The sequence below is a fragment of the Mycetomoellerius zeteki genome, unplaced genomic scaffold (genome assembly GCF_001594055.1).
Source record: "Mycetomoellerius zeteki isolate Tzet28-1 unplaced genomic scaffold, Tzet1.0 scaffold41, whole genome shotgun sequence".
Lineage (NCBI taxonomy): Eukaryota > Metazoa > Arthropoda > Insecta > Hymenoptera > Formicidae > Mycetomoellerius > Mycetomoellerius zeteki.
This window is the reverse complement of record NW_017257403.1, coordinates 1104840-1115618: the sequence shown is the minus strand read 5'-3', so window position 1 is coordinate 1115618 and position 10779 is coordinate 1104840. Positions and strand designations below refer to the sequence as shown.

General features: G+C 36.8%; 1 protein-coding gene across 5 annotated transcripts in view; it reads right to left on the bottom strand.

Annotated features, from left to right (window-relative positions):
• The window catches only part of LOC108726308 (serine/threonine-protein phosphatase 2B catalytic subunit 2), a 169057-nt gene that overhangs the window by 100850 nt on the left and 57428 nt on the right, over window positions 1–10779 (bottom strand). For all 5 annotated transcript variants that reach the window (XM_018453791.1, XM_018453790.1, XM_018453793.1 and 2 more), the window contains exon 2: window positions 6921–7124. In XM_018453791.1, the coding sequence (XP_018309293.1) occupies window positions 6921–7124 (204 nt within the window). The remainder of the gene's footprint in view (window positions 1–6920; window positions 7125–10779) is intronic.

Genomic DNA, 10779 nt, shown 5'->3' with positions numbered 1-10779 from the left:
CTCGCATAATCATGTTTCCGGCTCCATATCAATTTTGCTGCGACAAGGCAGGAAGACAATTAAGATAGCGCGTCGTTGGATATAACGACTATGTTCCCTTTCAAGTCTCGAGTGCCCCGATCTCGATTTTCCACGTCGAGATCGCGAGAAAATGAAAAAAGAAAGGAAAAATTTTACGCGAGAGTTAATTCCCTCGACGTCGATACCGATAAACTTTGACTCGGAATGTTTTATTTTTTTCTACAGATAACTGCGATCGAAGCGCGCGATTTTAAAAAAGCGAATTACGTCGTTAAATTCATGATATCAAATTAAAGTTCTTTTGAATCATTCACGAAGAATGATTTTGCTAAAGTATCTAAAAATTTAACTAGACACAGATCTGAAAATAATTTTGTTGGCTCATCAAAAATTTATGTAAAACGCTTGTTACATTGATAACAATATAGCAAAAAGTTTTAACATTTTAGCAACCAATTTAAGCGTTTTGCATAATTATTTTGATAGATCAAACAAAATAACTTTCAGATCTCTGTGTATCTAGATAAATTTTTAGATACTTCAACAAAACCGCTTCTCCCGTGTTCCTCTATATATAAGTCGACATTCAATACACATTAATTTAATTAGAAATAAAACAATGAAGTTGAACAATTTAATTCATAAAACGTATTAATCTAACTAAAATTTAGTTTATTATTTACTAAATGGATATGTTAAAGTGAATCTGTTTATTAGTTTATTTTGAAACAAAACAATTCGGTCATAGAAACGGATTGATCAGTGATTAGTGGTTGTTTTCTAACTACGTTTTATATTAAAAATAATACTTTTTAACATTAGAAAGTTAATAATGTTATTTAATTTAAGAAACTGGTTTAAATTTAATCTTTTTATATTTAAAAGCGTAGATTTCCGATCGAGCACAAATTTATAATCGCGCAGCGATCGAAACGCGCAGCGATCAAATGATTCGGCAATGTTTGAGATACCGAAATTAAATCTTTATTTAAGTGCCGTGGAGCTTCAAGCAAAATGATACTCGACCAATCTTGGTTGGATCGCTTAGCGAACAAACAGAAAATTATTTTAAGCAAACTAAATTCGGTCTTACTGTAAAAACGCACAGTGCAAGCATCTGAAATATCCCATCTGTTGTTCTCTTATCTACACGTCTTACGTCCGTTTTTACTAGTGTAGATTAAATTTAATCTCAATTCAATTTACTCTTCGGCTTTTTCTAATCTTAGAATCAGAAAAAGATAAACAGTTAGTTGAACCGATATTAAAGTTAAACTACCATTAGTGAAAACGAGCATTAAACCCGGTTTTTCTGATTAACTTAATCTGATGATAACGTAAAAATTATATTTTCCCAGCTATACTTAATCACCAAACTGATGGTTTTGTAGTAAGTAATTTTTAAAGTAACCACAATAAAATTGTATAGTGATTAATCATAGCTATAAGACACAATATTGTTACATAATCGTTATAGGTTAAATGAGGTTACGTTTAAATCATAAATTTTATTCAGACAACGAAAAACTAGGCCTTTAAGTCATCAAAATAAGTTATATAAAATTTCCAATGGTAAAAGATTAGAAAAACTCGTATTTATTGTCATTTTTATTAATATTTAACATTAAATATCAATGGAATTACGTTCGATAAAATGAGCAAGTTGTTTAAATATAAATCGTGTTAAAAGAAAGCTATTTTAGATTGTATATTTTTTTTTCTTCGCAAGGTAACGTTTCTTTCCTTAACGATCAGCATTAACTTTCAGGATCGACGATAACCTTTCCGATCGCTACTTCTTTTATTTCACAGAGGTACAAACGCGAGCGCGAAGACAGTAAAGCTTTACGAGCGCGCGTAACGAAAGAACTCATTCCTGGAAGAAAAAAAGCTTGCAAAAGCGAAAAAAAAGGGCGAAAGAATATTAACGCAATGTCGAAGCAATTATCGTAACACGTTGTTCCAACCGGCTTATAACGTTAGCGAAAGAAAGAGAGAAGAGCGAAGTCGAACATGAGCTAAAACGAGCCACTTCGCTCTATGGACGTGGAAATGGCTGTTCTTTCACGGTATAAAGAAACGCACTAATCGCCGACGGAGATTCCATTCGGCTAACACTCGAGCAACTCATCATTAATTTGAATATCCGGGAAGTTCGTTTATGAAGGTCGCGAGCCATTTGAAAAGAAATTCTTTACAACAAATTTTAACAACGCCGGTTAACTCTAATCTCGGTTTATTACATGTACATGCTGCTACTTTTCTGTTATCACGAATGTAAAAGAAAAAGAGAATCTTTTAATCCTAAGTATGTAAGATGTTACTTTCATTGTTCGAGTCTAGAATGGTTATACTAATTTAGTTATTACTCGTGCAAAAAGCGATCAGAGATTTGGTTTTAATCCCAAATTAGAAGGCATGTGCAATATATGTTCCGTTTTTTATCCCTACACTAGAACTTTCTTTATTGCCACTGTTAAATATATAGTGTCAAATTTAACTTAATGCGAGTCGCCACTGCTCCTACTCAATCGTTATTTTATACTAAAATAATGGTTATATTTGACACTATACAGTGTCAATTTGACACTATATAGCGTCGAATTTAATTATCGTTTTAGTAAAAGGAGCAGTGGCGACTCGCATTGGGTTTAATTTGACACTATAAATTAAACAGTGTGCCTTCGCCAAATGTCAAACCTATTTCGTTTTCAGTTTCAAAAATGTATACTAGTTACAGAAAACGTACTAAATAAACGAAATAAGGAAAAATTTGAAAGCAAAAATTTAACCAGACGATTAAACAATTCTAAACATAAAACGTATTTGGGACGTTAATTAATTAACGGTGCGAGAATGTTACTATGTGAGCTACGATATTAACTTCAATTTTGATTCAGTCTCTGATCACAGTTAAAATTATACAATTACTCCGAAAGATTCAAATTTATTAATAATCAAAAACCGTAATTCAAATTACGTAATTCAATAATTAAAATGTATATTTTTTATATATAATAATATGTTGCCGAAAGATCTAAGCGGCTGTAAATTGCCATCCGATTGACCTCGTTTTATGAACGACTTATTCGTGTGAGGATTTAAGCCCGGTGATTGAGAACAATCGAGGGTTTATACGTCGATCAAAGAAACGCGTCGCGAAGCCGTACGACAGAAAAGAAACCCGGTCGCTTCAAAAGAAGAAGACTCTAACGTGCCTCCTGTCCTTCTCCCAATTATCCAATCGCAATTTGATCCTCTTCACCATCAATGCGAAATGTTGCGCTTAATAAAAATCATCAGATACACCCATTAATTGCGCAATCGAAGAGCAATTGAAAGCAAAACACGCGAAAGGGATACGCGTCAATTGAAATTAAAAAAAATTATCAGCTTCCTTTCTTAAGCTAATAATACAATAATCTTAAGAATAATCTTTTTAGTAGTAAATAAATTTCAGAAGTGTGATATCATTCTTACATGCAAGACACATAAAAGGAATTCGCGTCAATCGAAATTCTAAAAAAGAATTATACGCTTCCATTTCTTAAGATAGTAACATAAATTTTCAAGAGCAGTCTGTTAGATAGCAAATAATTTCAGAAATATGCATATCAATCTTTCACGCGAGACACATGAAATGAATTTGTGTCAAATGGAATTCTAAAAAAGAATTATATGCTTCCGTTTCTCAAGGTAATAACACAATAATTTCAAGAATAACACAAGAATTTTAGGAACATCTTTTGGTAAATAACTTCATATTTATATCAATTTTTCATGCGAGGCACGTGGTAACTGTTAATTAATTTTCCGATAGGTCAGCGCGTCTCGCGTTTCCTTTTCTCGTTCCGGATTAAAACTCCTCCGTTTTTCCAGTATACGCGGCAGTTCATCAAGCGAACTAACGAAGCTCGAGGCAGGCGGAATTTCGCAGAACGTCGTCATCGACCTGTACCTCATTTCTCGGCCAAATTCTCATAAATTCCGAGATTGTCGAGGGAATTTGCAGCGATCTGAGAATGTGTCTAATAGATATTGCCTCTCCCGACTCGTCACCGCTTTGCCGTAGATAATAGTCGATACCGGAAGTCGCTTTCCCGACTTGCTTTTAGTACACGTGTGTCGCCCGAGTGTTAGAAGGGGAGAAAAAGAAGAGTATACGGATCTGACAGAGAGAAATTGCGGTGCGCCAGGCGTCTGGTCGTCGAATGCGAATCCGCATCGCGGCCAGGACGCAGCGAAGTAGGGTGGTTGCGGGTTGGATCGGGTAGAAGATGAATTACACCGCGGGAGGATGCATGAGACGCACGGACGACGGATGGCGCGGCGGACACCGAAGGAGCGAAAAAGCATGCGAAACGAACGGAGAAGAGGGATGACCGATTTCGCTGGTCGCTTCGATCGACGTGAAATAAATTTAAGGCCGATTCGCTGACCATCGATTCCGATGCGACGAGCATATGCGCGAAAAATATGCTGCAGCAGCATGCGGCTGCCACGAGCGCTCGCGTGCACGCGACACATATTGATTTGATAGATGTTATCGAAGGTTGTATTTTTTCACCGCAGAAGAAATGTGTTCTCAAGTAAACGAGTAAGCAAATAAATAAAAACGGTAGCCGTTTCTGTATTAATAAGTAGTAATTAATTGCAATTTATGTTAATTGTCTGTCTATTATCGAAGACATTCATAACGATCAGAGACTTAAATTAAGCCGATACCTCGCAGCTCTCCGGTTATCGGGATTTCAACGTTCAATGGAACAATTATCCCGTCAATTAAAAACAAATTAGACGTCGTGGAAAATATTATTTTATGCGAAACTTTTCACTCTCTCCGTCTTTCTCTTTCTCACAGATCAAATATCAGTATCCATTATTTTTCGATGTTTTAAAGGCAACTCCGTAATGAACCAATGAAATTTTTCGGAAAGAAGTAATGTGAAGTAAGTAATGCGAATATATATGATCCATTTAATCTCATTAATGAAACTTGTATTGCGGCGACGTGGAAAGTAATAACTGTTAATGATACGTGCGTAAAAGGATGACGGCGAGAAGCAGAAGAGAACGTAGAAACTGAATCGATTCGAAGTAGCCGAGGGTGGGATTTATTACGTTCTCCTATTCCGCGCTTTCAGAACAATCAGCGGACACGCCACAAAGGAGACTGTCGCGACGAACTTAATTCAAGAATAATTGATCAAGGAGCGGCGAGGATCGAATGGGAGGAGGACCGAATTTTCGATTTCAATTAAGGCGTGAATATCTTATATCCAATTAATTAAGGCGGCCTCGACAGTTGAACACACATCGCCCAGAATCGATGGGATCGTTTTCCCAGTGATCGTAAGTTGCCGACAGTTAGTTTGACCGAAGTCTAAAACTTAACTCTTAGTACACACGATCTTCTGGCCCTTTATTACATACGCTGGATCATTCGTGTCTGGGTTAATTTTCATCACTTTTACAAGTATATAAAAATTATTAAGTATTCTTATATATATATATATCTTTTAACATGTTTAGAAAGTATTTATAAGGCTGCGTATTAGCCCTCCGTTGACAATGTAAAAGTTCACCCTTCGTTTGCAATTTAAGTCTTCAAATTTCAATACAAAGTTTTCAAGTAATTTTTATATTGTTCCGGAATGTATAAAAATGTAATTAAATTTTGCACTTTTTGAATGTGGTAGGGATAGCGATTATCTCCTTTTACAGTTCGCCAAATTGTTTGTGGTGACACTCCCAATACAGCCGACGCATTCCGAACGCTGGTCTCAGGATGATTGTCAAAATGTTGTAAAATACGATTCCCTGCCTGCAAATCTCTTCGTAACGCTGCTTGAAATCGGTTGTTTTCTTGTCGAATTGAAAATGATCCAGTCTCTCGCAATCTATTAAATGTCAACATAAACACTCTTCGGTTTGGCACTCTTCTGTTTGGAAATCGTCGTGCATATTCTCGCACCGCCTTTAAAGCATTACCGTTGCAGAAACCGTATACAAAAACCATATCAGCATATTCACTATTAGAATACGTACGCGGCATATTGCAAAAGACAAAATTCATCTACTGTTAAAGGCTTTCAAAGAGCGACTGACAAATTCATAACAGAAAGTGGAAAATGTAATCAAATATGTCGGTGCTAGATATGGCAAGAAATGTAAACATTTTTTTTCGATTTCTCTGAAACGGAGCAAAAACGAGCATATGTCTATAGGACTTTTTTTCTTAGTTTTTTACTCCTCTACACGCTCCCGAAGTTTTGCCATTTAATTTGGAAACACCCTGTATATATCTTTTAACATGTTTAGAAAGTATTTATAAGGCTGCGTATTAGCCCTCCGTTGACAATGTAAAAGTTCACCCTTCGTTTGCAATTTAAGTCTTCAAATTTCAATACAAAGTTTTCAAGTAATTTTTATATTGTTCCGGAATGTATAAAAATGTAAAAAATTCTTACACACAATGAGTTTTTACTGTCATAAAAGTCGGATTATATTTTACTTATTTTTTACAGATTTTTTACCACATTGGAAAGAGTCTGGTTGCATTAATCGGAATTCTGATGATTACAAATAGACACGTTAGAATTTACTAATTAAATTTATTTAATTCTAGTCAAGATAACCAGAATTCTGATTGATAAGATCAGACTCCCTTCTGGTTCGATCATTTTCAAACACTCAAAACTTTTGTCAGAATTTACAATCAAAAAATTGATTGTCATGCTTTTAAAGTCCAACATCGCCGACGAGGGTTGAAAAAGTATTTCAAAAGAAAACTATTATACTTGTATATACTAGTAAAAGCAAAGAAATGCGTAGGACACGAATGACCGAATCGTGCGTACTTTAAACTGAGATTTAACAAAAGTTGGACTTTGACTCACCGGTGACCGGAGCCTCGATGTCTATCATAGTCTTCTCCGAGCGTAGAAGGGCGGCTCCATCGTTGATTATACGAAGAGCCGCAGCCTCGTCGATCCTACCTTCGAGGATAAAGTGTTGCTTGAGAACCTCCGGCCGCGGGGATCCTGTTCGTTCGTCGAAGACTTCTGCCACTGTCATTTTGTGCGACGGTGGAAACGGGACATCTGTGGACAAAACGAATGATTTACGGTGCAAAAAGTGTACATAAAAATATGTAAATATATAAAATATTCTGGAACTATATATACAACTTTTTTTTCAAAAAAATTATTAAATATACAGAGTTTCAGTAACCGCTTGAAAAATGTTTTGAAGTAATTTTGTAAATTTTTCTTCGTCGAGTAAACCTTTGCATAAGAGTAACAGATTATCTCCCGATCTTGCACGGCAATAGCATTAATTACAGTCGAGCCGCTCGCTGTAATCCCAAGTGACAATTAAATGTTTTTTTTTACGAGATATGAGCGGCGCTACAAAGCGATTCATAGAATAAATCGGCACGTACACATGACGATCGTGCCTAAATATTGATCAAACGACTTTATGTTCGAAACGAAGCGCTACACTCCCTACCTCAAGAATTAATGAGTATGTACAGCTAAGACACATAATCTTGTTTTTCCTTTATGTTTCATATCCACGCGGGTGCCCGTGATTTACGACTTCGAGTCTTCTCGTGCTCACTTTTAAATCGCGCGGTTGGCGTTCACCAAGAATTATGCAGCAGACCAGAATCGCGCATTTTCATTTTCTCGCTACGTAATGGTGTGAAATACACTCTAGTGCATGCTCCATTTGCTTTACTTTGCACATCGCGTTTTTACGACGTTGCGGGAAAGCATGAGTGAGAGAAAGTTTTGAGATTAACGAACGAGATGCGATAAAAATGTGCATTTAATTTTCGAATAATTACGCAAGATGTTTGCGTAACGCCAGCGTTTACCACTCGTTTACGACGTTCAAGACGATTACGCAACGTAAAATCATTAATCGCGCCTATCGCGCATACACAGTGCGCGATTTATCTTTACTTAAGTGCTGGGGTAGACGAAGTAGCAGCTGAGAAAACAATAGACAGTGAAAAAAATCGAATTCTTTTCCGTTTATCGTGAACTACCTTGCGGCATGTAACGAGTTCAAAAGCAATTATAATACTTCTCAAGAAAGCTTTAATCGCAAAATACTTCAAGTAACGTCTTTGGTGTAATCTAGAATTTTTCAACCGGAGTACCGCAAAGGCTCTTCAAGTGCGATATGAAAATTTTAAAGAAGACAAAGAGAAGGGAAAAAATTTAGAAATAAGTAAAAAAGTGAATGAGATGCGAGGTAAAAAATATTTTAAAAATTGTGAAAATTATTTTACTTACTAAATTATATTGCATTTACTTTTATTTTAATCAAAGCGATATCGTTATTGTAATAAAATCACTTTTAAAGCAACAAAATTAAAAATAAAAACTTACAATTTTACTTTTTATTTTTTTAATATTGATAGTATCTGATGAAAGATTTATGTTGAGCGTTGAAGCGTGTATACCTTGATGTATACTGAAAAAAATGCATGTAATTTTACATGGAAATTACATGTATATGACTGGAAAATTATCTAAATTACATAAATATGCTTGGAAATTTACTGGAAATTGTAAATTTCCAATCATATTTAGGTAATTTTCCAGTCATAAACATGTAATTTCCATGTAACATTACATGCATTTTTTTCAGTGTACTTTGACGTACATTGATAAATTGAATAATTGATATACTTTGATAAATTTGGTTTGTTATTTAATGTGCCGGAATTGAAAAAGGTTGAAAAACGCTGATATAACCGATTACTAACGTCGACTATAAATTACTATTTCGCCTCATCTTTTCTCTCTCTCTCTCTCTCTTTCTTTTGGCTGTTATTTAAAAAATATCTTGCCTTATCTATGTCAGGCACATGTTAAAACAACGTATAAGTACAAATTAGATATTTCAATTCACATGGATCGATAACGATTTACGAGAGAATAGGTAACAGGTGGGCGACAACGAGGCACCACCGCGGACAATATCTCGCAACGTCGGCCGAGCCGATGCAAAAACGTACGGCACTCAAGGTTGAAATCGTTATTATTGTTACGCGGCACGCTACGATCATCGATCGACCATTTCAAGGTGAAACGCGTTTACCTGGTCTGTGTCTTTCGAGTATTTGGACCTGTTTTCTTGAAGTATCCGTCGAAGTTCGCAGCTTAAGAATGGGATTTTTCCATTCTGGAACGAGATTTTTCCCTTGCACTGGCGAACTCGTTTTTATACCGCAGCGATGCTCCTTTTCTTTAGATTTTTTCAATCGTTGAGGCGATCGACACAGCGTCGACATGTTCATGAACCTTCTCGACCAATGATTCCCAAAGCAACCGCCACTCTGCTGCTTGGCCATCATTTCCTCTATATAACATTGAACCAACTCGGCATTTCGTTGGTACAGATCGTCAAACGTGTCCGTTTTCTCGCCGCCTTCAATGGAGCTGATCGGGTGATCGAACGACGTCGCCGGGTGATCTGCCAAGCGAGTCGATTCCGCATTCCCGGGATTACCAGCCTCCACTGCAGAATCGACGATCGCGTCCTCTCGGTCCGGACGGTCGCTTTGTCTCGTCCCTCGCGGCGGAAACTGATCGATCGAACTGTCGGACGTCACCTTCGACGACGAACCGTCGTTGTTCGGGACGGTCGCTTCCATGGTCGAGTAATCGGATGTCAACTCGTCCTTCGTCTTGTCTCCCGCTGAGATTTCGTTGCAGTTGACAATCCGCAGTTTCTCTGCATTCGTCAGGTGTGCGGTGTGTGAAAATTGTGCTAATGTTTATCGCGCGCGTTCGTCTAAACCCAGAAGAGCAGACGCGATTCTGATGGACGTAGAAAGCTCCCCTTTCTTCCCCTCAAATAAGAAACCATGAAGATATCACGAGATTTTCACAGGGATTCAAAGAAATTACATGGTTTGTGGGTTCTTGATACATTGTTAAATACTAACGTTTCGTTACATTACAGTTCACTTCATCAGATCGAGAAGCAGCCAGATTACTTTTTACTCTAATGAAGTAAACTGCAATGTGTTCACGTTGACATTCAATCCTCTACTGGCAACATGGAATTTTAACTGTTCGTTAACAGTAAGGTTATTAACTTCGAAGAGAGCAAATTTTGTTATTGTTCTGAGCTATATAAAAAATTGAAAAAATTTTGATATATTTCCAGCTTTAACATATTTTTACCATCGTAGAAGAATTGTATTTTACTTACTTTTTACAGATTTACATTTATTGACCAGAATATTACAATCAAAATATCGATGATAACATTAAAGACCCCAGTTGCCGACGGAGGGTTAAATGCCAATGTTTCGTGAATATTGCAGTTCATTTCATCAGGGCGAGAAACAATCAGTATTACAGGCTGCTTTTCGCCCTGATAAAGTGAAGTGCTTGAATGTTCGTCAAACAATGGCACTTAACAATCTCTCAAGACACGGAAATAACCCGTAAACCACGTAATTTCCTTGAAGAAAATCTGTAGAAGCCTCAACGGAGGATAGACGTTTCTTCTCTCGGGGTTTCACGTCCATCAGAGTCGCAACTACTTTAGTGGATGTTCAGATGAAGGCGCGTGGATATCTCGACGTGGATTAGTTGAGCGTACCTGTTTTCTCGATCAATGACTCATCGCACGATGAGCACGTTTCTGTCGTATTCTCATCGCACATCTTGAGTATAGGTGTAAAAGAAGAATTATTCAGAGAACGGTCCATCTGCCTCCACTGTAGAA